Source organism: Chlamydomonas reinhardtii, chromosome 8 (assembly GCF_000002595.2).
Source record: "Chlamydomonas reinhardtii strain CC-503 cw92 mt+ chromosome 8, whole genome shotgun sequence".
NCBI classification, from domain to species: domain Eukaryota; kingdom Viridiplantae; phylum Chlorophyta; class Chlorophyceae; order Chlamydomonadales; family Chlamydomonadaceae; genus Chlamydomonas; species Chlamydomonas reinhardtii.
Window position 1 is genome coordinate 1,456,352 of NC_057011.1, and position 25,755 is coordinate 1,482,106.

General features: G+C 63.1%; 5 protein-coding genes across 6 annotated transcripts in view; 4 read left to right on the forward strand and 1 right to left on the reverse strand.

The window, feature by feature from the left end:
* CHLRE_08g364550v5 (uncharacterized protein) overlaps positions 1 to 9,491 on the forward strand; it is a 12,743-nt gene extending 3,252 nt beyond the window's left edge. The window contains exons 6-27 of the mRNA XM_043064885.1: positions 121 to 276; positions 555 to 898; positions 1,114 to 1,246; positions 1,480 to 1,689; positions 1,906 to 2,837; positions 3,119 to 3,176; positions 3,452 to 3,724; positions 3,987 to 4,076; positions 4,314 to 4,529; positions 4,781 to 4,843; positions 5,028 to 5,090; positions 5,393 to 5,467; positions 5,624 to 5,683; positions 5,817 to 5,978; positions 6,182 to 6,244; positions 6,501 to 6,634; positions 6,937 to 7,117; positions 7,331 to 7,423; positions 7,838 to 7,900; positions 8,098 to 8,152; positions 8,321 to 8,381; positions 8,795 to 9,491. Coding sequence (XP_042921886.1) covers positions 121 to 276; positions 555 to 898; positions 1,114 to 1,246; positions 1,480 to 1,689; positions 1,906 to 2,837; positions 3,119 to 3,176; positions 3,452 to 3,724; positions 3,987 to 4,076; positions 4,314 to 4,529; positions 4,781 to 4,843; positions 5,028 to 5,090; positions 5,393 to 5,467; positions 5,624 to 5,683; positions 5,817 to 5,978; positions 6,182 to 6,244; positions 6,501 to 6,634; positions 6,937 to 7,117; positions 7,331 to 7,423; positions 7,838 to 7,900; positions 8,098 to 8,152; positions 8,321 to 8,381; positions 8,795 to 8,930 — 3,621 coding nt within the window. The 3' untranslated portion in view covers positions 8,931 to 9,491. The remainder of the gene's footprint in view (positions 1 to 120; positions 277 to 554; positions 899 to 1,113; positions 1,247 to 1,479; positions 1,690 to 1,905; positions 2,838 to 3,118; positions 3,177 to 3,451; positions 3,725 to 3,986; positions 4,077 to 4,313; positions 4,530 to 4,780; positions 4,844 to 5,027; positions 5,091 to 5,392; positions 5,468 to 5,623; positions 5,684 to 5,816; positions 5,979 to 6,181; positions 6,245 to 6,500; positions 6,635 to 6,936; positions 7,118 to 7,330; positions 7,424 to 7,837; positions 7,901 to 8,097; positions 8,153 to 8,320; positions 8,382 to 8,794) is intronic.
* Positions 9,492 to 9,608: 117 nt separating this feature from the next.
* CHLRE_08g364600v5 (uncharacterized protein) lies at positions 9,609 to 15,780 on the forward strand. Its single transcript, XM_043064886.1, has 12 exons — positions 9,609 to 9,861; positions 10,393 to 10,485; positions 10,770 to 10,957; positions 11,177 to 11,273; positions 11,766 to 11,905; positions 12,246 to 12,404; positions 12,738 to 12,814; positions 13,045 to 13,069; positions 13,379 to 13,489; positions 13,720 to 13,766; positions 14,231 to 14,338; positions 14,678 to 15,780. Exons 2-12 carry the CDS (start codon positions 10,401 to 10,403, stop codon positions 14,799 to 14,801), a joined length of 1,161 nt encoding a protein of 386 aa, XP_042921887.1. The 5' UTR covers positions 9,609 to 9,861; positions 10,393 to 10,400; the 3' UTR covers positions 14,802 to 15,780.
* Positions 15,781 to 15,787: 7 nt separating this feature from the next.
* CHLRE_08g364650v5 (uncharacterized protein) lies at positions 15,788 to 18,978 on the reverse strand. The gene is made up of 8 exons (XM_001696064.2): positions 18,714 to 18,978; positions 18,597 to 18,637; positions 18,111 to 18,218; positions 17,599 to 17,868; positions 17,182 to 17,272; positions 17,004 to 17,036; positions 16,645 to 16,785; positions 15,788 to 16,316 (listed from the first exon to the last, which is right to left on the reverse strand). Exons 1-8 carry the CDS (start codon positions 18,882 to 18,884, stop codon positions 16,137 to 16,139), a joined length of 1,035 nt encoding a protein of 344 aa, XP_001696116.2. The 5' UTR covers positions 18,885 to 18,978; the 3' UTR covers positions 15,788 to 16,136.
* A 100-nt stretch (positions 18,979 to 19,078) lies between these two features.
* CHLRE_08g364700v5 (uncharacterized protein) lies at positions 19,079 to 23,456 on the forward strand. 2 transcript variants are annotated; one of them, XM_043064887.1, is made up of 8 exons: positions 19,079 to 19,444; positions 19,794 to 19,894; positions 20,259 to 20,443; positions 20,691 to 20,857; positions 21,123 to 21,244; positions 21,469 to 21,537; positions 21,771 to 21,960; positions 22,457 to 23,456. In XM_043064887.1, the coding sequence occupies exons 1-7, from the start codon at positions 19,166 to 19,168 to the stop codon at positions 21,907 to 21,909; spliced, it is 1,062 nt and encodes a 353-aa protein (XP_042921888.1). In that variant the 5' UTR covers positions 19,079 to 19,165; the 3' UTR covers positions 21,910 to 21,960; positions 22,457 to 23,456. The 2 variants fall into 2 exon arrangements, with proteins under 2 accessions (XP_042921888.1, XP_042921889.1); XM_043064888.1 differs by having other exon boundaries at positions 21,774 to 21,960.
* A 1,212-nt stretch (positions 23,457 to 24,668) lies between these two features.
* CHLRE_08g364726v5 (uncharacterized protein) lies at positions 24,669 to 25,580 on the forward strand. Its single transcript, XM_043064889.1, has 2 exons — positions 24,669 to 24,897; positions 25,107 to 25,580. The coding sequence occupies exons 1-2, from the start codon at positions 24,705 to 24,707 to the stop codon at positions 25,142 to 25,144; spliced, it is 231 nt and encodes a 76-aa protein (XP_042921890.1). The 5' UTR covers positions 24,669 to 24,704; the 3' UTR covers positions 25,145 to 25,580.
* Positions 25,581 to 25,755: the final 175 nt, after the last annotated feature.

The window sequence follows — 25,755 nt, forward strand, 5'->3', positions numbered from 1 at the left end:
ACCACCACCACCACACACACACACACACACACACACACACACACACACACACACACACACACACACACACACACACACACACACACACACACACACACACACACACACACACGCCTCCAGGTGGCGGCGGGTGAGAACCACTCTGTGGCGCTGACGGCGGACGGGCGTGTGTTCGCCTGGGGCCGTGGCAAGTACGGCGCGCTGGGGCACGGCGACTGGGGCAACCGGGCGGCGCCGGCGGAGGTGGCCGCGCTGAGGGGGCGGCACGCCACACAGGTGCGTGCGTGTGTGTTTGTTCCGAGGGTGGGGGAAGGAAGGAAAAACACGAAGTAAGGACTGTGTAGTGCCGGCGCAGGTGTGTGTGTGTGTGTGTGCGCGCGCGCGTGTGTGTGTTTTGTGTGCCGTACATGGGATGCGCACGTGTGGGTCTTACAATGCATCGTTCACAGTACCACATACAGCAGCAAGTGCCCGCCACAGAAGTAAGCGCCTGCTGTGTGCCGCTCGCTCGCTTGTCTGTCTCGTGTGTGTGCGGGCCGCCCGTGTGCGTGCAGGTGGCATGCGGTGGCGACCACACCCTCGTGCTCACGGCGCCGCCGCCGCCGCCGCCGGCAGCCTCAAACCAGTCTGCCTGGACCTGGGCTGCATTGCCGCTGCCGGCGGCGGCGGCGGCGGCGGCGGCGGCGGCCCCCGGTGCGGCTGGAGGCGCCGGATTCGCCGCTGCTCCGGCGGACGGCCAAAACAGCAGCCAGCAGCAGCAGCAGCTGCAGGGCGAGGGTGCCGGTGCTGGTGCTGGGTCCGGAGGTGGCGGGTCTGGAGGAGGTGGCGGGGTGCTGTACGCGTTCGGACGCGGCACCTGGGGCGCCACCGGGCTTGGAGCCACCGACAACACCTGCAGGTGTGGGTGGGTGGGTGGGTGGGTGGGTTGAGTTGGGTGGGTGGGTGGCTGGGTGGGTTGAGTTGGGTTGGGTTGAGTTGGGTTGGGTGGGCTGCTCCTGCCAACCTGCCTGTAACTGCCAACCGGCCTGCTACTGCCAACCGGCCTGCTACTGCCAACCGGCCTGCTACTGCCAACCTGGCTACTGCTACTGCTGCTGCCTGCTACTGCTCCAGGCCGTGCCGGGTGCGGGGCGCGCTGGCGGCGGAGGGGCTGGCGGTGGCTCAGGTGTCTGCGGGGGCGCGGCACTCGCTGGTGCTGACTGCGTGCGGCGCCGTGTTCGCGTTCGGCAACAACGACTTCGGACAGGTCGGTGCGTCGGCGGTGCTGGGTAGGTGGGTGCGTGGGTGCGTGGGTGGGTGGGTGGGTGGGTAGCGTCGGGTGCGCGCATGAGAACGCGGGCGGGAAGGAATGGAGGGAGATCCGTTTTAGACGGTCTGGGACGGGTGTGTGTGGGTGCGCTTGTGTTGGTGCGAAGCACGGCACCCAAATCGAGCCGATTGCCATACATTGCTCGCATTGTCTGTGGCTGTGGCTTGCAGTTGGGCACTGGCGGCCCCATTAGTAACGCGTCTTCGGCAGCCATGGAGGACGATGGATCTGGAGCCGGAGCTGGAGACGGCGGCGGCGGCGATGACGGCGGCAGCTCTGTAGCGGTGTGCTGCTCGCCGCGGCGTGTGGAGCTGCTGCCGGCGGGCGTGCGGCCGCTGGCGGTGGTGGCGGCGGGCGACTGCAGCATGGTGCTGGCGCAGGTGCGTGCGTGTGTGTGTGTGTGTGTGTGTGTGTGTGTGTGTGTGTGTGTGTGTGTGTGTGTGTGTGTGCGTGTGCGTGTGTGTGTGCGTGTGTATGCGTGTACACACCCGCGTGAACCTGCCTGTTTCCTTCCCTGAAGCCTTGTAACACACACCTACCCGCCAATGGCCGCCGTGGCTCTCACGCGCGTTCGTACGTGTGGCACGTGCGTGCAGGAAGCATCTGCAGCTACAGCCTGCAACAGCCCCCGCAACCGCCAACGGCACGGGCAGTACGGGCTGCCGTACTCCATTCCCGACCTGCAGCTGCTGGCGGCGGCTGCTACAGCCGCCAGCGAGAATGGCAGTAGTGGCGGCAGTAGCGGGGGAGCCGGCGGCGGCGGCGCCGGGGGGCGGGAGCTCAGGGAGTTGGTGGTGGGCGTGGAGGAGGTGCTGGGCTGCCCAGGGTACGTGCTGTCGCTCTTCTCAACCGAAACCAACCGCCGCCGCCGCCGTACTGTCAGTGACGGTAGCCAGCGCGATGCGTCTCCGGAACGGGGCGGGGTAACGGCAGCGGCGGCGGCGGCGGCGGCCAAGCGGCGCAAGCAGGAGGGAGGCAATGGCGTGGCTGCGCACGATTACGACCTGCTACAGCCGCAGCGGGGCCAACCGCAGCAGCAGCAACAGGAGCAACACGACCACGACCAACAACAACACCAGCAACAACACGAGCTGGAACAACAGGCTCAGAAGCTGCAAAAGCAGCAGCAGGGTCCGGATCAGGAGGAGCATCAGGAGCAGGAGGAGGAGGCGGCGGGACACGGGCTAGACGTGGACGCCGTGCAGGGCTGCTTCGCGGCACTGCTGCGGCTGTACCGGCCCGAGGTGGTGGCGGCACTCAGCAGCGGCCTGCACAGACTGCTGGATGCAGCAGTGGCGGTGGCGGCGGCGGCTGTAGCAGCAGGCGGCGGGGCAGGAGCGGGAGCGGCAGTAGCAGGAGCGGGGGGAGGAGGAGGGACTGGAGGCGGCAGTGGTGTCGGCAGCGGCGGCGGTCCCGAGGCTGCTGCTGCTGCTGCCGCTGCTGCTGCGGGCAGTGAGGTGTTGCTGCTGCGTGTGTTGTTTGTGGCGTACCAGTGCCCGCTGCTGGCGAGCAGTGGCGTGGGCGGCAGGTGAGAGAGGGCCGGCGGGCGGTTTGCGAGCTTGCTGTGTGGTCTGCACTGAGACTGCTGGGACTGGGAGCCGTGGGAGAATGCGGTTGCTGCTACTGCTGCTGCTGCTGTTAGTTGCTGCTGTTGCTGCTGCTGTTGCTGCTGCTGCTGTAGCCTGTGTTGGGCTGAAGGCCAGCGACCAGCCTGCGTGATAAGATGGCAGTGCATGCCGCAACATTGCTTTGAACTGTCGCTATTATCGATGCTTGCTTTGTGTTCTTTCATACACGCGCACGTCGCAGTCTGGCCACTCGCCTGGTCGACATCACCACACGGCTACTGCCGCACGAGGCACAGCAGGTGGGTGGCAGTGGGTGATCGGGTGGGTGGGTGTGTGTGTGGGTGGGTGTGTCGGCGGGTGGTGCGCGGGCGTTTCAATCCACTTTCAATAATTCTGTCAGCATCTCCCTTTCCCGCCTCGAGGCCCTCTCCTACCTACCCTCCGCCTCAATGCCCACACATCTTCCTCTGTGTCACCCGTGCACACAAACACAATACCACACACACACACACACACACACACACACACACACACACACACGCCCTGCCGCCCCATGTTCCCCTTCCAAACGCAGCGCCTGTGTGGCTGGCTGGCGGCCCTGCCGCCCGAGCTCTTCGGCGGCCGCGTCGTGCGGCCGTTGCAAACACACCTGGCGGAGGCGGCGCAGCGGGCGGCGGAGGCGGCGGCGGTGGCGGCGGCGGCGGCGGCGCACGGGCACGGCCACATGTGGCTGGCGGGCGGCGGCGGCGGCGGCGAGCCGCCGCAGAAGCGTCAGGTGGCGGCGGCGCGGGCGGAGCTGCTGGCGGCGGCACGTGTGATGGCCGGTTTGTACGAGGCCAATGAGCAGGTGTGTGTTTGTCGTGTGTGTGTGTGTGTGTGTGTGTGTGTGTGTGTGTGTGTGTGTCGTACATCATGTATAGTCTTGTGCCGTTTAGTGGCCTACAACGTATCCGGCATTGTTGCGGTGTGTAAACGACGGCACGGCACGCGCCAAGCCCTGCCGGGGCCAAGCAGGTTGATCCTACACATCCGGCAGCGGGACTCCTGGACTCAATGTTTCCGCGTGAACTTCTTTTCCCTCTCGTTATTTTCGTTATGTTTCCTGGCAGGCTGGCGAGAAGCTGCCCTACACAGAGTTCCACAACGCCGCGCTGTCGGGCTGCGTCAACCTCAAAGACGAATACCTCATCTGGCTGCGGGTGCGTTGCTACTGTGTGGTGGGGGTTGGCGTTTCGCGGTTCAGACGTGTCGCCCTGGCGACATTGCCCTTGGGGGGCGGCGCTCCCAGCCGGGCCGACAAACCATTACCCCATCTGCCTGCCGTCACACGTCGAGCGACACACGTGCCACTCGACTGACCCGGCCCGCCCGCGCCCCCCCGTGCCCCGGGCCCCGTGCTACAACCTAATGCTTGCTTAATGCTTCCATGCATGCAGGCCGGCGGCGGACGCAGCATGTCTGGCCCCGGCGGCTGGTCCCTGTCTTCGCACGGCAGCAGCAGCGCCGGCGGCAGCAATGGCGGGGGTGGCGGCGGCGGCGGCGGCCGGCCCCGGCGGCCGGGGGCTTGGGCGCTGTCTCCGCACACGCCTCTGTCATCGTTGTGCCAGACGCCCTTCCTCCTCACGCCCGACGCCAAGAGCCGCATCCTGCAGGTCAGCTGTCCGCAATCAACCTTACCCGTAACCGTAACTGCTGATGCGCATCAGGTTCTTATTGAGCGTCATTGGAAAGCTTCATGGCAATCTGTCGCCCGCAGACAGTGCCTGCAACCGCTTGTTGCCGGTGCCGTTCGCTTGTTTCTGACCGGCCCTGCACCCCCCACCGCTATTCCCCCCCACCACACGCTCCACCCCCCACCCCACACGCTCCACCCCCTATCTACCCCCCCGACCACCACCACCAGGGCGAGGCGCTCATCCAGAAGGAGGCGGAGATGAACGCCAGCGCCCAGGCGGCACTCATGCAGGTAGGCGGACGCCGAGGGGCAACGACATGCTGTCAAAACACACACGGTCATCATGCAATGTTCCATCCCTTGCTCGACACACGCACACACACACACACACACAAACCGTCGCTTTGCTGCATCGCATACACTGTCTTTGCGCAACGTTTTCCTTGTGCTCTTTAACACACACACACACGCACAGGGCATCCATCCCGCCCACGCCGTGTTCCTCGAGGTGTCTGTACGGCGGGCGCACATCCTGCACGTGAGTATGAGGTGGCGTGCGTGTGTGCAGTACGGGTGTGGGGACGTACGTGGGGGCATGGGTGTGGTGGGCATGCCTTCTGTGTCTTTCCTGGCGCACACAGAGACTCTCCCCCCATATCATGCACTCGTTTGATTTGTACTCACACACGATATGCGCTTAAACACATATGGTATGCTCACAAAACACACACACACACACACACTGTCGTTGCGCAACGCTTTCCTTGTGCTCTTTAACACACACACACACACACACACACACACACACACACACACACACACACACACACACACGCACAGGACGCGGCTCAGCAGCTGGCCGGTCGGCCGCTGCACCAGCTCAAGAGGCCGCTGCGCGTGTCCTTCGTGTCGCAGGTGGGTGTGTAGAGATGAGGAAGGGGGCGTGCAGTTATGTCCCCCTACTGCTCCGCAAACTAGCAATGGCAAGTCTCTTTCCTTCCTTTTCATTGATAGTGCTATTCCTTTACATCACCTTTTACTTTCTGGGTGCAATCTGTTGCATATCTCCAGGGCATGGCCGAGGAGGGTGTGGACCAGGGCGGTGTGAGTCGCGAGTTCTTCCAACTGCTGGTGAGGGGGCCGGGGTGGGGGGCAGAGGCGCGGGGGGGGGGGCAGAGGGGTGGGTTCTGGGGTTCGGGGTTGGATCCGGGTTCTGCACGGCAAATCCATGAACACCGTGACGTCGGCCCCGCTCCCCGCGCAGGTGGCGGAGATCTTCCAGCCTCAGTACGGGCTGTTTACCTACAGTGAGGAGACACGCACGTTCTGGTTCAACACAGCAATGGCAGCGCTGGAGGCGGATGGGGAAGGTGGAGGCGGCGGCGGCCTGGGAGCAGATGCATCCGGTCTCGCCGAGTATAGGCTGGTAAATAAGGTTCTTTAAGTTGCGCCAAATGTAGAGCTGCCGGTTTTGTTGGTTGTTGGTTTGAGATCCTTCCTGCCCCGTCCCATGCCCCCAGACACCGCAGCAATGCGCCATTCCAACATCACTGTCCTCTACCTTGTCATCTTGTCCGCAACTTGTGTATGCCCGCAACCCCCCTCCTCGCCCCCCCCCACCCCCTGCAGGTGGGTCTGGTGTTGGGCCTGGCCATCTACAACGGCGTCATCCTGGACGTGCACCTGCCCCAGGTAGGCGTGTGTGCGCGTGTGTGTGTGTGTGTGTGTGTGTGTTAAGGAGCACAAGGAAAACATTACGCGTAGGACAGTGTATGCGAGGTGTGTGTGTGTGTGTACATTGGGGGGCGCTGAGGCTGGTGCATTTGCGGTTCGGCTCTGGGCCAGTCCCCCAGCATGTACGAGAAACGTACATGCAACCCGCTCATCAAGTTCACGCAAGCGAACAATCACACAAACACACAAACACAAACTCGCTCCTGGGCTCCAGGTGGTGTACAAGAAGCTGCTGGGCGAGGGGCCGCTGGGTCTGGCCGACCTGGCCGAGGCGTTCCCGGCGCTGGGCCGCTCGCTGGCGGCGGTGATGGCCATGGAGCCGGAGGACGTGGAGGACACACTGTGCAGGTGGGGGAGGAAGGACTGTGTGTGTGGGGGGGGGGGCTTGTGTGTTTTGGGAGGTGGGCAGTAGAATGTGTGTGTGGGGTGGTGGTAGATGTCAGCCCAAATATACAAGACTAAGCCTAGCACTAGCGGAGCACAGGGAGGGAGAGAGTAGTTTCTTCCATTCCCAAGGAAACTTGGGGGAACGAATGAATGGGTTAACCAAGCCCCCCCACACACACCTCCCAACTCCCCTTCCACACATGCCTCCCTCCTCCTGCTCCCACCCACCTCCTCCTCCTCCTCCTCCTCCTCCTCTTCCTCAGGAACTTCGAGGTGGAGACGGAGGTGTTCGGGTCGCGCCGCGCCGTGCCGCTCATTCCCGGCGGACAGCACGTGCCCGTCACCGGCGCCAACGTGGGCCGCTACGTGGCGCGGCTGTGCGAGTGGACGCTGGGCGAGGCGGTGGAGGCGCAGTTCAGGGCCTTCGCCACAGGCTTCCACCAGGTGCGGGTGTGTAAGTGGCGGGGGAGGGGACAAAGGTGGCATGTGATGCCGGGCTGGGTTTTAAACAGGCCAGGAGTCAGAGAGGCGTGAAAGGAATGAGGGGCGGGGCGGATGCCGCCTGCCGAACTCGCTGCCACCCAGCTCCATACCGTAACAGCCGCCGAATGTCACCAACCGCCACCCACCCTAACCGCCACCCACACCAACCGCCAGGTGTGCGGCGGCCCGGCTCTGAGCCTGTTCAGGCATGAGGAGCTGGAGCTGCTCATCTGCGGCCTGCCCCACCTGGACTTCGGTGCACTGGAGGTGAGCGAGTGTGTGTGTGTGTGTGTGTGTGTGTGTGTGTGTGTGTGTGTGTGTGTGTGTGTGTGTGTGTGTGTGTGTGTGTGTGTGTGTGTGTGTGTGTGTGTGTGCGGTGGGGTGTAGATACCAGCCCAAACTCAACCGAACCCAATGGGGGAGGGGGTGCGGGAGTTGAGCTGGGCAAAGCTGAGCTCGTTTGTGGGAGGGGCGTGGAGGGCGGCAGCGTTAGAGTTTGCTGGCGTGTGTGGGGGGGGCGGGCGGGCAGGACTGCATGTGCAGCGACGCCCGTTGGCTGGCCACGACCGCAATGGCCTGTCAGCAAGCCCAGGAGGAAGTCCGGGAGCATCAGAACCCACACGACTTATACACTCTGCCTTGTCCTCCCTTGCCCCACACCCTGCATCCCACACCCCACAGGCCAATGCGCGCTACGAAGGCGGCTACGGCGCCGACCACCCCACTGTGCGCATGTTCTGGCAGGTAATTTATCTTTGACGCTGTTTGTAACCTGGCATGCGATGCCCATTCATTGCAATACATGTGCGTGATGCCAGTAGAAAGGCTGCGGTGTGCGGTCCCTGCCGCTGCTTGTCCTGGGCTGCGGAACGGCGTCGCTGTTGCTGACTTGAAGTGAATGACATACAGCTACAAACAAGTCGCTATGCCACTGCCTTCAGGTGCTGTCGGGACTAGACCTGGACCAGAAGCGCCGCTTCCTAGCTTTCACAACAGGTGGGTGATGTGGATGTGAATGTGAATGTGCTGTGTGTGTGCCAATCCCTGTCGCCTGTGTTCGACATCGCAAGGAGGGTAGTGCATTGATGCGTCGCACACACACACACACACACACACACACACACACACGCACACACACACATACACACACACCTGCTGCTGCAGGCTGCGACAGGGCGCCAGTGGCGGGGCTGGGCGCGCTGGTGCTCACCATCCAGCGCAGCGGGTGAGTACCGTAGTAGTGGCGCGTGCTTGCTCGAGTGGGGCTGAGCGAGTGGGGGGGGGGGGCGCACCGGACACCGTCAGGTACAGCCCACTCAGGCGAGCGGACTGTCACTGTCTAGCCGACTGAGGGCGTCCGTGGCGAGGGCAATCCGAGGTTCTGTCCATCTCTCGCACTCGCCGCGTCGCCGCAAGCGAGCGCGACTTCCCGTGGCGCCCACTAGACTTCCATCGTTCGATGCTCGAACCACGCGGTCCACCCCAGTGCATAAACACACACCCAAATCCTGCACGCGCGGTGCCGACACCCACCCTCTCCCCTAGTGTCTCCTACCCTCTTCGGCTTCTGCCGTACCCTTCTACTGACTGCCCCCCTCCCGCTTCCATGGGCGCCCCCCGACCCCGCCCCCCCGCCAGGCCGGACTCGGAGCGCTTGCCCTCGGCGCACACCTGCTTTAATGTGCTGATGCTGCCAGACTACAGCACGCGGTCAAAGCTCAAGACAAAGCTGTTGACCGCCATAGAGAACGCGCAGGGCTTCGGTCTGAAGTGAGGCTACTGAGTGCAATGGATCATACGCGGGATGAGGCTGGCCGGCGCTTGGGGATGCGGTGCTGCAGTATCGACGTGCTTGAAAAAACGTAACACAAGCAAACAAGCGAACATGACGCAGTACGGTATGTGTCTGCGGCGTTCTACGGCGAGCTGGCTAGCATAGTGGTGCTGCTGCGGTATCGACGGCTAGCCAAGTAGGGGTGAGTAGCACCTGCAGGGGCCCGAGGCGGTCCCATAGGCGGAGCACCAGCCCCGCAACGAATCAGCCAGCCTCTGACGACAGAGGAGCAGGAGGCCGGGGCCGAGCATTTCGCTTTGGGCTGCGCGATGGTCCCAGGACATCCCCACGCGGCGGTTGGTTAGCGGCCGCCTCCTGACGTGCCGACGACGCTCCGGGAAGGAATTGGTGCTTTGATGATTGTTTTGCGTGGAAGGTTGGTCTGCTCGGCAGGAGCGGGTTGCGGGACATACAACGCCAAGCTGCCTGCCCGTTCATCAAGGGGGCAGGGTAGACGATGAATTGACATGTACAGTGACTCGTGTGCAATACTTTATCGTTGTAGACGCCGCGCCGAATGGCTCTGAGGCAAAGCGTGACCGTGGTGCATGCCCGGCGAATGAACGGTCCATGCCTTTGAGTCCTTCAAAAGCTCAAAGGCGGCATCCTGCTCCATACACATACAAGACGGTGTGCAGCGCCTCAACTCTTGACTCGGGGCAAAGCTGCGACCTCTAGAACGACTGGCAAACGGCCGCGACCAAGGAGTCTGGCCATCTACCAGACTTGCAAGCAGCCCTACGTGGGCGGCCTACTTCAAAAGGAAAGCAACTAAGCTCGCGGCCCAGCTTTTCGACTCTGTTTGGGGCCTTCGATTCCAGCTCCTGTAGCTGGGCGCGGAGCCCCCTGCTGAGAGCGAGCTAATAAGTATGTAAGTATGAGTACTTTTGAAGCAATAAAAGTGACTGGGGTTGAGGCGCGTGAGTCCTCGCGAAGCGACCGAGGGCGACCGTGGGCCGCGCGCGGGGGAGATTCCGACAGCAGAACAAAATACAGAGTGTCAAAGTTACAAGCTTTGCGGCTCACTTGAAGTCGGAAGCTGAGCCGGCGCGAAAAGTGGCCGACAGCCGCGGTCTGCCACCCCTGATCGTGCCCCTGATACCCGCAGACGACTGTTGCGAAGTCCGCACCCATGACACTGCGAATGACTTGTTAGCACTGGGCCTCATCTGCACTAGCGGCGTTTGCATGGAACAGTAGCGCCTGCAGAACGGGGAAACAACCTGCAAAGCACAGGCGTTATCTGGACTCACATCAGACGCGCGGGTTGTCGGATGTGCTTGGGCGCATCCGCACACGCACGTCCACACGCACGTCCACACGCACGCCAACACGCTTACCCGGGAAGACCTGCAGCCGGCTTCGTAACCCCTTCCATACTTCTCCACCCGTGCTCGTGCAGACGGCGCCATGGCGTCCCCACCGCCCTCTTCCTCGATGCCCCCGCCGCCTCCCCCCGGCGCCGTGTACCACGACTGGGGGCCGTATGTGTCAGGTGTGGGCGCCTGCCTCCTCGGACCTCGGTCCCCACACTTCCCGCAAGCTATCTATCTGAATCCCGACCTTGTGCGTTTGCCGCTAGAAGGCTCCAGGAAATCGTAGTCTACCCTCCTGCCCAGTGCCTCCTGCCTGATGCCGCGACCTTTTTGTTGGGCTTGGGCACACATCCCGAAGCCCCCTGGTCCGATGCCGGCACTCACTGTCTTCCTACCCTGCCTAACCACACCGTGCCCCACGCACCGCAACCCTTCCTTTATCGTCCCCAACCCACACGCACAGTGTTCCTTATTTGCCTGGCCAACTTCCTGTGCTACTTCTGCAACGACAACGGCCTGTTTGGACGGTGGCTGTGGAAACGACACGGGCGGTCGGCCTTCTTCGCCTCAAACACGCGCGGGGGTGCAGGGTGGAAGCATTCGCTACCCAACACTTTTTGGGCCTTTGACGCCCTTGACCCAAAGTCCATTGTGAGATGCGCGTTAAAGGGTGGGGGCGCTGAGGAAGATTAAGATTTTGGGTCGTCGGCATATCGTTGGATTGGGCTTGAGAGACTGGTGGTGGCGGTGACAGCGAGACAAGTACGGTGATGTCTTTGGCAGCCCCTGCAAGGCGGCGAACCCCATTCCCCGCCCCTCCTCACCACCTGCACACCCGCACACACCTGTCACGCTGCCTCTGACCATCAGGTGACGTCCTGGTTCCTGGGCGACTGGGGTGTGCTGGTGGTGCACGTGATGACGTTCACGTGGCTCATGATCTGCCTCATCGTGGAGCAAACCAAGAGTGAGTGCTCACGAACGAGGTCTTACTTGTAGCTGGAGTGGAGCGCGCCGACGCCGGTTGCCTGGTCTGGGTCGGGAGATGGGCAGGTGGTGGCGCGACGCTTGGAATTGGAGGCTGGTGGGGCCAGGGCGACTGAAGTCGTGCGCACTCTGCTCTGCTAGGTGTCTGTCACTGCTGGAATCCAAGCCCCTAGCCAACGCCCACGCCAACGCACCCTGTCTAACCCCCCTCCCATGCCCCACCATCCCCCACCATGCCCCACCCTGCCCCACCATCCCCCACCACTGCTCCACCATGCCCCAACCTGCCCCACCATGCCCCACCTCGCTCCACCCCTGCTCCACCCCTGCCCCACCATGCCCCACCCCGGCTCCACCCCTGCTCCACCCCTGCTCCACCCCTGCTCCACCCCTGCTCCACCCCTGCTCCACCCCTGCTCCACCCCTGCTCCACCCCTGCTCCGCCCCTGCTCCACCCCTGCTCCTCCGCCAGACGACCCGCTGAGCCCCGAGTGGGTCACCTACTTCACGCACTGGAGTCTGGTGCTGCTGTCGTTCGCGGGCGGCGTGGCGCTGGTCACGCACGTGCGCTACATGTGGCGCCGTAAGAGCGCGGGGCTGGCGTTGTCGCGGGTGAGCGGTGGGGTGTTTTGGGGGGGGGGCGGTCGGGTCTGATGAGCAGGGGGGGCGGGGGGGGGGGGGTTGTAGATACCAGCCCAAACTAAACCGAACCCAATGCAATAGAGCTGGGAGGAGAGCGTCGGGGGGACGGTCGGGTGGTCGGGTGATCGTGTACGTATGTGTGTTTGTGTGTTAAGAGCACAAGGAAACAAAGCGCGAAGGCAGTGTATGCGATGCAGCAACGCGACGGTGTGTGTATGTGTGGGGGGGGGGGTAAGCATTTCAGCGCGTGCCCGACACTGCATTAGTCATGGCATGCCCTGACCCCGCCCCCTGCCAGCTGTTCACACAGGTGAGCCCGGAGCCGTCGCTGGTCAACGTGAACGTGAGCGCCGGCGTGGGGGCCGACGAGCTGGCGGAGGCGGGCGTGCACCCCAAGCACCTGTGCGAGGACGGCAAGGCGGGCGGCGGCGGCAGCAAGCCCCACGACCCCTCGGACGATGCGGCAACGGTGAGTTGGGGAGCGGGATTGCGGGGCCGGGCAACACAAGGAAATGGTTGAATGCTAAGGCAGTTTGTTGGGGCTGCAGGGCTAATAATGTGACCAGACCTGGTTGGGAATGAGTCTGCACTCTGCAGCCGAGCAGCCAGCTGCCGCCGGCAGTTGGGACGAGAGGCGCGGGCACGTCCTGCTGCCTTGAGCCCCAATAGGTCGTGTGCTGCCTGTCAGCGTGGATGCGGTTCGCGCTGTAGCTGATGGATGGGCCTTGTGCTGCCTGGCTGGGTGGATGCGGTTCGCGCTGCCGCCGACCTTCCTTTGCTCGTTACTGCGCTTGTATCGCAGTGGGACTGGCTGTCGTGCTTCTCGCAGCTGACTATGCAGACCGCAGTCAACGCCGCGTTCTTCCTGGATGTCTACTAGTGAGTCGCGCGAGTCACTTGTGGCGCATCTTGCACGCCCGGTGTCCACCCTCTCCCTCTTGGCTGTGTTTCTCACTGGTGATGGCTCTTCACAAGCACTTCTTGAGCCGGGGGGGAGGAGGGATGACCCGGGGCCTGGTCAAAACGTGCCTTGCGTTTTGCTGACGCTGCCTAACCGTCACCTTGCATGCACCCTGTGTGTGCCCTGCGTGTGCGCCTCCACGTTGCAGCTGGGTGGTGCTGGTATTGATCCAGGTGCGTGTCATCGCGGGCGCCGCCCTGTGCCCCCATGTGCGCACGGTAACCCCCATGTGCGCCCAGTCACCACGGGCCGGTCTTGCTCGCTGCTGCGCCGGACCCACTGGACGGTCCGATTGGGCCTTGAAGCAAGATCTGCCCTTTCATATTACCATCTGACGGGCTGACACAATCACGCAACCCAAAATGCAATTACTGGACACTTACCAACACAAACAACACATCGAACATGGACTTGGACCCTAAGTGATCTCCTCACCCGTCCGTCCCTCGGCGCGCTCCCTCACCCGCCGCCCCTCACCCCAGGACAACACCGTGGAGGGCCCCGCCACGCAGCTCAAGCACGGCGGCAACCTGGGCATCGCCCTCCTAGAGGTGCTGCTCACACGCATGCCCATCGTGTCAGTGCACTTCCAGGTGCGTGCCAGAGTGTGCGCGTGTGGGATTGGGCGTGCGTGTGTGTTTGGGTGTGCGTGTGGGATTGGGTGTGCGTGTGGGTGGAGGGGTGGGTGGAGGGGTGGGCGGGTCACGCGTTCGCTGCGCAGCTTTCGCCACCTGTCCCTGTCAATCAGCGCCACGCCCCGCCAACCTTTCCATCCCCTTGTCCTGTATTGCACCGTCCGCACACACTGATGTACGGCACGCAGGCCACGCTGGCGTACGGCACCTGCTACATGGTGTTCCTGTGGATCTAGTGAGTGCGCCGTACTGCCTTAGTGCGGTACAGCTTCTGTGGAGGGCAGGGGCGGGAGTGTTCGGGGGAGGTTTGATGGACCATGCGCAGAGCTAGTGCGGGGGGGGGAGGGGTGTGCCGCTGTGGCTGCGCCTGTGTGGCGGCGGCCCCCATCGCCAGCAACACTGCCGGTAACAATCACGCACAGCACTGCCGCCCCGCCCGTTCCCTTAATCCATCCTTTCCAATACCATACCCCATGGGCCATGGCGCGCGGTCTCGTCCAAACCTCGTTCCGACGCCTACACCCCAAGAACGGGCCATGCATGCCATACCTCCATGCGTGCCATACCTCCATTGCCGTGCTGATCGCACCATACCTACCATCGCCTGACTAAGCCAAGCCTGGAAGCCTGGAACTACCGCATAAATCCACAACAACTTTCTACTGACCTGTAACCCACCTGTACCTTCAACCCATGCAGCGGGAGTGTGAGCGGCATCTGGCGCTACTCGCTAAACTGGAAGACGACGTCAACGGTCATCATGCACGCCGCAGTGCCCATCGCGCTGTGCGTCTTCATGCTGCTCTGGTGAGGTTGTCTCAAACCTCCAGGGGATGAAATGGCTTTCCGTATCAATGGCTCTGGTCTTGACACCTGGCCCGACGACGTGCGCGCGGCCGTGCGCGCGGCGCACTGGACAGAGCGGCGAGTCAGTCGTTCTGACGCGGTACCTCATCTGCCCCCGTGCCCCCGCCTGATCGGCCCCTGTCGCTACAGCCAGGGGCTCGCTGACACGTGCGCTCCTCACACTGAAACCACCCCCGCTGCTGCTGCTGTTGCTGCTGCTGCCGCCGCCGCTGCTGCTGCTGCTGCTGCCGCCGCCGCCGCTGACGCCGCCGCCTTTTGCTGTCGGTGTGGTCGCCGCAGGTGGGGTATTGCCATGCTGCGTGACGTGGCGGGCGCCGCCTTCAACCGCTGGCTCGGCCGCCGCCGCCATCCGGTGGCCCCCAGCGCCATGCGCGATCAGGGCGCGGTGGTGCTGCACGGCTGAGCCCACTGCTGGCCACACATCATCTCCTTTGCCCCGGCCCCGGTCCTGGCGGTCTGGCCCTGGCCCTGGCCCTGGCTCTGGCAGCTGAGGTGTGTTGAATCTGATGCCATCAGGACGTCAAACGCATGCGAGGCAAAGCCACATCTTAACGATTGCCACGTTGTGTCAGACGGTCATGCGTCATTGTATTGAAAGAGCTTCAGAAGGGGGGAGCCGGAGCACCCCGTTAGCATGGTTACCCTTGGGGATACCATGAGAAACAAGCTGGGTTGTATGGCTTCGAAGATTGTTGGACAAAGAGGGCTTGGAGAAAGTGCGGGCGAGGAGGGGTACTGTGCTGTACTGAACTGATGAACGGCAACTTCTGCCGCTGTACGGTGGGCAAGACGGTATGACTGGCGAAGGCTCGTTTGTCGTTTGTCGTTTGTCGTTAGTCGTTTGTCGTTTGTCGTGCTCCCTGAGGGGGAAACTACGGGGACACACAGACAGTACTGGTGGGCAACGAAGAGGCAATGCCTGTGCCGTTGCGCTCGATTCATGGCAGGGGTAGTTCGGAGCTTGGCCTAATGAGTCAGAAATGTCGTATTTTTGGGTGCTCGTTATTTGATTAGGCGAGTGAGAGGTTTTGGGTGGACTCGTGACTGTGTCGGGAGACATGGTTGCACGGTGGGGGAGCAGCAACACTGAGAGGCCATGATGTGGGACGTGTCGCCTGACGTATCCCTGGCAGGCGATAAAGCTCTGTTCGCTCCTAGTGGTGCTGTCCATCGTTAGGCCGTATGGTAGCTACATGCGCTTGCTATGTAGCTGAGGCGAGGGAGGTTGTAGCACTGTAGCAAGTAGGCCTGATAGCATTGAAGCACTGTGCACTGCCCAACGACATGAACTTCATGAACGGTACCAGGCGCAACGCCGGCTGGTCCGGTTAGTCTCATGTAAATTGACTGCAATAGGTGACTCGCTTCCGAGTAAGTCAGGGCACAACACAGCACCACGCGTTACAACACCTCCTGGTCAACAGCCGGGCCGCGTGCAGCGTATCCTCCCACCAGTCGCGGATTCGCCTGGCTCGACTCGCGCATCGGGCCTCATGACCTCATCATCCGTCATGGGCCTCTCCGCGAGGTGGCCCTTGACCAACATCCTCATCCTCCCACACCCAGCTCTACAACAAACCTCCTGCCTACCTCCGCCAGCCCCACACCCACATACATCTTCCTCTCCTCCCCTCCCCTCCCCTCCTCTCTTCTCCCATCCCACCTCCCACACCCGTCCCCGCCCTCCACCTCCCTCCCACCAGCACCACCACCACCGCCACCTCGCCCTGCGCAACCTCTACGCGATGCGCGCCCCGGTGAGCGAGGGCGCCCGCACCGCCCCCGCGCTGGTGTTCATGGGCAGGCGCTGCCCGCCCAGTGCCAGTGTGGCCACCGCGCCGCCGTCGGTCCGGAGCGCCGGCTGCACCGCGTCCCAGAACTTCTTCTTGTCCACCACCTTGGCGTCAGCGGCGGCGGGCTGTGAGGGCAGGGCGGGGCGGGGAGGGTCAAGGCAGGCCAGGGCAGGGCAGGGCGAGGAATATATGTTGGATAGAAGGGATAGATGGTGTGGAGGGGAGGTGGGAAGGCAGCGGCAAGGTGGCAAGGCGGGCTCCGGGAAGCAGGAGGCGGTGCGCGACCTGACTAGACCAGACCACGTGCAGTAAACCGTACACCATGGAACTTTAACAACTGCGCACCAGACAACGAAAACGCTGCGCGGCAGTCCTGATGGCGGCCCCACCTCCCACGCCACAAACTCCCTCCCACACACACCTGCCCTTTCCCTTGTGCTTTCCCAACCCTACCTGCTCCGCGTTGTCGCCGAACCACACGCGCTCTCCCGCCTTGGCGCCGGGCGGTGGCGCCAGCGGCTCCACCACCAGGTGCGGCTCGTCGGAGGCGGCGAGCAGCATGCCGTGCGACTTGATGCCGCGCATGTTGCGAGGCTGTCAGGAGGCGCCGGGACACGGGGAGAGCAAGGAGCATGACATGCGCGGCGGCAGAACGCAAGAGGTGAGGTTGGAGGCAGGGATAACATCGGTACTTCTTAGGCACCGAGCTAAGGCGGCATGATCATCGGTGGGTAGGTACAAAATGAAAGGCCCAAAAATGACAGGCACGAAATGAAAGGCATAAAGAGTGACAGAGAAGGTCGGTGCCGTACCTTGAGGTTGCAGATGACCATCACCATGCGGTCCTGTGGGTGTGGGTAGTGGTGGTTGGGCGGTTTAGTTCCAGTATGATGGCGGCAGCCTTGCAGGTCGTCCAGAATGGTTTAGGCTACGCAGTGCCGTAGCAGCACGCGCACCCCGTCCACACAAACGCCCCCCATGCACACGCACCTGCATGGCCTCCAGCGGCACATACTTGACCAGGCCCGACACGATGGTGCGCGGCTCTGGCTCGCCGACATCGATCTTCTCAACATACAGGCTGCGCCGAGGAGCCAAGGCGTAGGGGGAATATAGGTGTTTGGTGTCTGGGACAGCGCACATGGTTTGTACATTGGGTTTCGTAGGCCTGCACGGTTTCAGCAGGAAGGAACCCTAGGGATGCTGTGCATGGGCACCAGCCCACTCAGCCCCCAACCTAATTGACTGCTCTGCCGAGTGCCGGTACTGCTCCCTGCCCCCTGCCACTGTCTCCCCGTCCGCCAAACAGCCCCATGGCGTTGGAGCCATTTCGCTGGGCTTGGGCACGGGTTCGGGTCCGCCCCATCCATGACTTGATAATCACCGGCGCGGCTTATTTCCCCGCACCTCTCGGCGTCTGGGTGCCGCTCGCAGCTGATGATGCGGCCCACACGGATGTCCAGTGCGTGCACCGCCTCAAGCGGCACCTCCGGCACCGCGGCCGGGGCGGCAGCGGCGTCGGAGGAAGCAGCGGCGGCAGCCGCCGGCGCAGCCGCAGGCGCGGCAGCGGCGGCGGGCTTGGCGGCTGCTGCCGCCTCGCCGTCGCCACCGCCCGCCGTCTTGGGCACGCGGACGTAGGTGTTCTCCGTCTGTGGCGCCTGTGCCAGGAGCTGTGCTCTGCAAACGCCCAAACACACACATACACACACCATGCCTCCATGTCAGCACAGTTGCCAGGGTCAGCCGCGCGCAGGCCACCCCTCTCCACGCGCCTTGCTCCGGCCAGGCCTGTCTTCCACGTGCCTGACCGGCGCACCTCAGCCCACCCCACGACGCCGACAGGCCGACACCCAACAGCCCCTAAGCGTTTCTCCCACAAACAGTTTCCAAGCCCGGCCCGGGCCTACACAACAACTGACCGCGCCTCATAGGTGTGCGCCTCATCCGGCCGCAGGCGGTTGCTTTCCGAATAGGCGTGGATGGCGGGCGTCACGCCCTTGACATCCACAGACTGGAGCTGGCCGAACCTGCGGCGACGGCGCGAGCAGCGTCAAGCGAGGCAGGGTTGCAGGCTGAGGCTGAAAGGATGGATGCGTCACAGGGTAGGCTGTAAGGCTCAGGGGTCGCGACCTTGACTGTCGGCGCGTGCGGGGGGGGGGGGGGTCTGACCCAACCACAAGATGCGACTTTGGAAGATTGGCATGGCTTCTCGCCATGAAGGCTTGTTGCCATGCGCGCTACTCTCCCTCAGTTCAGGAGCTATGGCGATGGTGTCCGGTGCGTAGTCCTGGGGGGTTGGCACGTGAGTGCGTAGGTGCGTGTATGTGCGTGTGTGTGGCGCTTGTTGCTGCCCCCCGCTGGCGTGTCACCGGAGGCCCAACCCCACCCCAGCCACTGCCCCGCACCAGTCCAGCACGCTGTTGATTTTCGGGGCCCAGTCCGCCGCCTGCAAGCAGCAAGGTCAAAGTCAGAGCTGTAACACGAGACGTCAGTGGCGACAAAATTGCAGCAAGCAAACTGACCTCTTGTTCTGTCACACTGATTTGAGCCATTTTCGCCAAGTCCGCAATATTGGGCTTGGCCGTGGTGGCTCCGTCCGTGCTGGCGTGCGCGACGGGCGACCGAGTGAAGGCAGAGAGCCGAGGCGAGGCCCCGCAGAACGGGCGACCCCGTAGAACGGTGCGCTGGAGCATTTTTGTTAATAATTGGTGCATATACAAATCAAATCATCACGGAACTAAGTCAGCCAGCGACTATGTTGGGCGCTGAGGGGCCCATCGCGCAAACAAGTTCCATGCAAAGCGGGACTGCACCCAAACGACGACCCTCATACTTGTCTTCCTTGCATAGAAGTCATAGTCAATTTCACATAACTGTTCGGCCTTAGGTTAACAGCGGACCGACTTGTTTGGCGCGACCAACTTGCCCGCTAATCGATCCCACTGCTTAGTTACGCCTTAGCTGTCCTAGAAGCATGTCCTACGAGCCTCCACCTCCGTATGCTGGAGGCTACCAGCCCACGGGCGCTCCTCCGGACCCTTATGGCGCGCCGCCCAGCTATCAAGGCTATGCGCCCTCTCTCGCGCCACCGGCCTACAGCTATGCCCCTCCAGCGTATGCTAGTGCCCCTCCTCCTTTTGCGGGAGGCATGGGTGCCACCGACGAGGTCCGGACGGTCTTTGTGACTGGATTCCCCATCGACGTAAAGGAGCGCGAGCTGAACAACCTCTTGCGGTTCCTCCCTGGTTATGAGGTGAGCAGGCGTCGTCTTCTCTGTCTTGAATGGACGTAGTTGTATTATGATTGCGGGCTTCCCGCAATTGCGACGGCAATCGACATGGCAGATCACCACCACTGCCCTCACCAGCACCAGCCCTCGCGGCGGGAGGGGGGAGGGTACTCTCGCCTTGTGGGCGCGGGCTAGTGCATGGGGCTGGAATGAGGAAGAGGGGGAGGGGTGCTGTTCTCAGACTCCGAGCTCCGAGGCTTGCCTCAAGCGGAGGGGCGTCCGCCCCTACCACCCCTACCCCAAGCCCCAACCCTTACCTCACATGCGCCTCTGGGTCATCGCCCACACCCCATCCCGGAATGCCCACTTGTAGGCTTCACAGATGAACTATGGCAAGGGCTCGGCGCAGGGCTTTGCGCTGTTCACCTCGGGTGCGCACGCGCGCGCCGCATGCGACCAGCTGCAGCACGTCAGGTGCGCCCCAGGGGTCGTGGTGGTGGCGGTGGTGGCGGTCGTGGTGGTGGCGGTCGTGGTGATGGCGCCCGGGGTCTACTGGGAACAAACCCGAACTCGTGATGGCGCCAAGGGGGGTGGTAAAGCTGGCATGAGGCGGGCGCTGGCATGGTGTAGTGCGGGGACAGGCAGCGGCCCCAACTGCCTGGGGTGTGGAGGAGCGAAGTAGTTGGGGATCGGTGGTGATACCAGTGGGTTGGGGGTGCACATGCGCCGCATCCCGCGCTTGACTGGAGGCGGCCACACACACCGCGTCCACTGCAGACCCGGCGTCGACCCGGCGTTGACCGACCGTTGACTGCTACGGCCCTCGCACGTTGCGCAGGTTTGACGAGAACAGCTCGCTGCGTGCCGAGATGGCGCGCAAGAACATGTACATCAAGGACATGGAGCCCAACGCCAAGCGCGCGCGGCCCGCCAGCGGCATGGTGGTCACGGGCGGCTATGGCGTGCCGCCCAGCGGCGGCCCGGTCGGCGGCAGCGGTGGTGGCGGGGGTGGTGGCGTCAGCGGTAAGACAGACCGGCTGGGGGGGAAGAGATGGCGCGGGAGCGTGGGCGGGAGCGGGAGCGTGGGCGGGTGCCCTGGGTTGCAGGGTACATGGCCAGTCATGGAAGTTGTTGGTTGAGGTGACTGCCTGTGAGGCGTGCCCTGGACACGGTACTGGATGGACGAAAAATGAGCTTGTCGCGACGAGAAAGAGTCAACGCCGCGCACCCTTGTGGTTGCTGCCGCACCGCCGCGTCGCACCCACCGCAGGCGGCTACAGCCGTCCGGGGTCGTTTGGCGGGCCTGGCGGCGGCGGCGGGGCTGCGGCCGCCGCGGCGGCTCGTGATGACAACCCGCCCTGCAACACGCTCTTTGTGGGCAACCTGTCGGACAGCGTGGATGAGAACGAGCTGCGGTCGCTCTTCTCGGGCTCTCCGGTGAGCGTGCCGAGGCGGCCTGTGCGCGGGCCGCGGCGCTGCTGCCTGCTGCGGGAAGGGGGAGGGATAGCCTTTGATGAAGGATGGAGTGGTTACGACGTCCGGTGGCAACAGCGCCTGCCCAGCGCCAACGGTGTTTGCGTCTTCCTTCCCGTGTGCTCTGCACTGTCTCCCTCTCAATCTCTCCCTGTATCTCTGTACGGTATGTCGCACTTGCTCTCAAAGTCTCTCCGTAACACGCCGCTCCCCCCCTCCTCCCCTGCAGGGCTTCCGACAGCTCAAGCTGATGCGCGGCCCCAAGGCCACGCTGGGCTTCGTGGAGTTTGACGACACGGGGTCCGCCATCACGGCGCACAACGCGCAGCAGAACGCCATGCTCAACTCCAGGTGGGGTGGGGGCACTGGAGGATGAGGGCGGGTGGGTGAGCGGGCGGCGGGCACGGCCGGCACAAGATGGGTGGCGCCTGTCAGCTACCGCAAACTGTTTGGTCTAGGCTGCTTGCTTCTGGCGGGTCAGGGCATCCCGAGTCGTGTCTTCTGCAACTCAGTAACGCCCGAACCCCTGCCGCCCGCTTCTGCTATCGCGCTTGTGTTGTTGCGCCGCGCTGCAGCGACCGCGGGCCCATCCGCGTGCAGTTCTCCAAGAACCCCTTCGGCCGCAAGCGTGACGTGGACGGCAGGTGCGTCCGAGCAAGACCTGGTGGTAGTGGTGCACGTGTGGTGCGTGTGCAGACCCGGCTCTTGGTGCTAGCCGCAGGGGTATGGGGTGCGGTCACGGCTGCCGCGACTTACGGGCGCAGCTGCCTGCCGGCGGCTGTCTGGCCGCCGCCCTCACGGCGCCATGCGGTGCGTTCTGAACCCCGGCACGTCGCCCGCCTGCCGCGCACGTGGCCCTGCCCCTTTGCTTGTAAAGCAGGGTCATCGAGACACCCAACCAGCGGGAAGGCATCGTGCCCGCCACCGGCAGCAACCCTGGCTCGGCGCCCTACTCTGTGGCTGGCGTGGGCGGCGCCCCCTCGGGCGACTACTCGGGGCAGGGCGGGCCGCAGTGAGCGGCGCCAGCGGCGGAGCGCTGGCACGGCCGGCGGTGGGGCACGAAGCAGGTGCGCATGGTGCCCAAGGGCCCGCGACGCGTAGGCAACGGTGCGGTGCGGTAGGCACGGGCTTGACCCCTGCACCCCGGCGCAGCGATTGCCCAGGCGGTGAGGTGTGTCGTGGGCTCCAGCCGCAGCAGGCTTGCTCCCAAGGCCGCCCAGCAATGGCGCAGCGGACAGTATAGGCCGTAGCTGGGGTGGGGATGGAGGGGTAGGCATGGGGGGCTGCGCGATGCGCTGTGTCAGCGCACGCAAGTAGGTAAGGCCGCGGGAGCAGGTAAGTGAGTAGCGCAACAGCCAGCTCCAGCGGACACGTGCCGAATCCAGTTCCGCGGCAAAGCGTCACATTGGGTCGGGGTGCGGGCGGTAAAGCCCGGGGCAGGGGTAGCAAACCCAGCTGCTGCTTCCTGCGCGCCGGGGGTGCACGAGCACGTGCTTGCACCGCCCCCACCTGCACCACACCATCACGGCCACCGCCTCGGGCTTCTGCTGCACACCACCGCAGGCACCACCACTCGCACCGCACCGCCAACGCATTGCGAGCACACGTCAATTGGTGCCCAGCGCACGCACAATCGGGCACTTGCGCACACGCCGCACTGCATCACACAGCACGCTAGAAGCTTGTAGTAGTTCCAGCACAACGCACGACGCTCGGCGCGTCGTCGGCACAACCCTCGCAAGGCTGCTGCACCATGTCACCGGTATCACTGCGCAGCAGTTTCCACGGAGCTCAGCAGCTATGGACTGATGACAGCATGGGTGGTGAATGCTTGCTTCTGCGCGTGTACGTGCATCTGCGCCAATGTGTGTGTGTGCCCACCAAGTGCCTTGCAAGATCTGTGCGCACCGTGGTCAATGGCTGTGCGGTGCGTGTCGTACGTGTGCAAGCATCACGTTCAGTGTGGTGTGTCGTCCGTCCATCCTAATGCGCGCCCCGGGTGGTTTGATTCGGGACCTGCTTCTTTTTAAGCGCGCGGTTGGGTGTGTTGCACATTTGTTGGCTGCCGCGATGCAAGCGTGGCATTGAACTGCCGGTCACGCGTGCGGATAAGCCGTTTGGCTATAGCACTAAGAAAGTAAATGGCGGATGGCGTTGGGAAAGGACGGAAGCGTACTGGCCTGTGCAGCTGTAAGACGCTGCAGGGCGCAGCAGGGCGTGGCATGCAACACAAGCTGAATGAAGGGGCCACAATTGCGGTATGGCTTCATGTCGGGGTTGCTGACCAAGGGGTTTGAGCTAGCCGTAATACGGTGTCATGTAAGGCCAATGGACACGGTTCTTGGAGTGACAAGTGTTTGGAGAATGCGTGTGTGAGCGTGGCGCGTGGCGCCCGAGGGAGGGCAGTCGGAGCCACCGGGCCGGCAGGGCGGCCCGCGGCCATGCCATACCGGGTTACCTCTGCTGCCACCGAGCCCAGCGCCGCTTGAGCACAAATTTTGGTTGAAGGCAAGCAGGGGCAGCATTCTAGCTTAGCCTAGCCACGCTGTAACTGCTCCTGGAAGGGACAGATCCGTTCTTCTCACCCTTGGTACCTGGCTGGTACCTGACTACAGTCAGACGTGCTGTGTTTGCATTACCAGTACCCAGTAACAGCCAGGACGCAAGGAGTGCCCCCACGCAACGCCTCGCAGCCTTGCCTGTGTAACGGCGCCAAAGTCCGCCCGGGTTCGGGGTTCTAGGGGGTTCCTGCCCTGCCCAGGACCGTGCCCGGCCGGGCGCCCAACGGGGCCGGGTAATCGTTTGCGCGGGAGCGACGTGTTACCTCGTGTATCATTGGCGCCGGGGTGGGTGTAACTCGTTTCTCGGGACTCCAGCTGTATCAGCCAGGACTACGCAAACTGCCCCTTCCCCTGTCCCATCCATCGCACCCAAAGACCTTGCCCAAGACCGTGGACGGGCGGATGATGTATGGATGTGAGTGTGTGGCCAGGGCTCTTGATTGCATGATGTTGACTGGTGGGGCAAGTCGTTGTTGAAACAACGGCCCCTTGCTGGCTGCTGCGACGGCCTATCATTCAGGCAACGTGGGGGCAACGCATTGCTCGTGGATGGCCATTGCCTAGACAGTCGGAACCGTGCCTAGGCTGCCCCCTACCCCGATCATTGGCACTCCTGTGCTGAATACTGTACTGCTGATGTGCGTAAGTGCGCAGGGTTCATCCGGCATGCCAAGTCCCCAAGCCTTTGAGTTTGAGGCTTTGACTCGTCGTCATGGGACGGCTGGGAGCCGGGGAAAGGGGGCACTGGTGTGCGATGGGACAGTGTGAAGGCAGGTTGGTGAAGTCCCGCGGGGTGCAGCTGATTCCCAGACCCCAGCAGATAGCAACCAGTTTGCAACGGCAGGGCAGGGAGTGTGCGGCTGGTCGAACGCCGGAGTTACTGTACCCAGTACAAGTAATACTGTACCACAGTACAAGTTGCTGGCTGGCTGGGAGCATGCTGACGCACGCTGACGCGCATTCCTCACCGCCTCACGCTCCGGGCGCCCGGCCAGGCGATAGCACCACACAGACACACCGCAACGCCACACTCGCAATGCAGAGCCGCAGCGCACCTGCAGGGCACGGGGGCACGTAGGGGAGGAGCCGCTGCGCGTAGCTGGGCGGCCTGGCCCAGCGCAAGTAAGCAGCAGCTGGCGGCCGCAAGCGCGCTGCTGTCCACGAGAGCGCTCCCAGGGGATGCTGACGCGAAATGGTGGATAGCGACGGATGAGGACACGGCTGCCCTCAAGGGCAAGGGCCGGAAGAGCATGGACAGGCATGGAACTACCCTTCATCGGTCCCACCCGCCCGGCGGCCAGCCGGGGCAGATCACCGCCGCGAAGCCCAACACACAGGCTGCCAGCATGGAGCAGGCAGCCATTAAGGCGAGGTCTCAGGTGCGTCTGCGCCAGGCGGCGGAGCAGGTGGAGGCGGAGGCGAAGGAGGCGGCGGCGGCACCAGGTAGGGGAGGCTAATTAGGGCAAGCAGACACGGGCGTGTGCTGTCGTGCAACCCTTCGAACCCCAGTACCGCCGTGAGTCCCACGCACCAAGTAACCGCGCACTGCCGCGCAAACCCCATGGCGCACACCACTGAGCCAGTCGCGCTGTACACCGGCAAGGTAACTCCTTGCAAAGATTATCGTCACCGCCATGTGCCACGCCCTGCAGCACCTGAAGTCATGCTCGCGTGCGATGAGCCACGGTGAACCAGCTTAACCAGAAGCCTTACTAGCATGCACGACGGTTGCTTATGTTTAACGTGACAACTCATGGTCGCGCTAAAGGAGCGGGAAGCGCTGAGTGTCCACGATGTTCATGCGCACCGTCCCTCCAGTTGACTCAGTGACGCAGCCGTGGGGTGTCATGGCGTAAGCATTTTGCAGTCGAAAATTCTTTGGAATTGTTTCTGCAGCGCGCATAGTTATAGATGTGGCGGAATCACATTCCGCGGCACCATTGAAAGTCGCGCTTTGGGCGACATCATAAGTTGATAGGAATCAGTTTGCTCCAAGCGCAGGTTAATGTCAGCGATGTGATTGCATGCAGCAATCGATTCAGTTTCCGGGGGCCTCGGGAGTGATAGAGCTTTCGGTCCGTCACTGAGGAGTGATTGACAAGACGTGCATGTAAATTATGTTCTCTTCAGGACTTAAAGAATAGCGGTTGGCGATGTCCACAATGAGAACCTTCTCGCGCCCCGGTCTGAGTGGTTGGTCTTTGGGACACCGAGCTGAACTCAGCTTTCACGCTGACTGGAATTAACTTTCACTGCATGTATGTTGATGAGTTGCAAAGTTGCCAGGCCAAAAACTCAGGT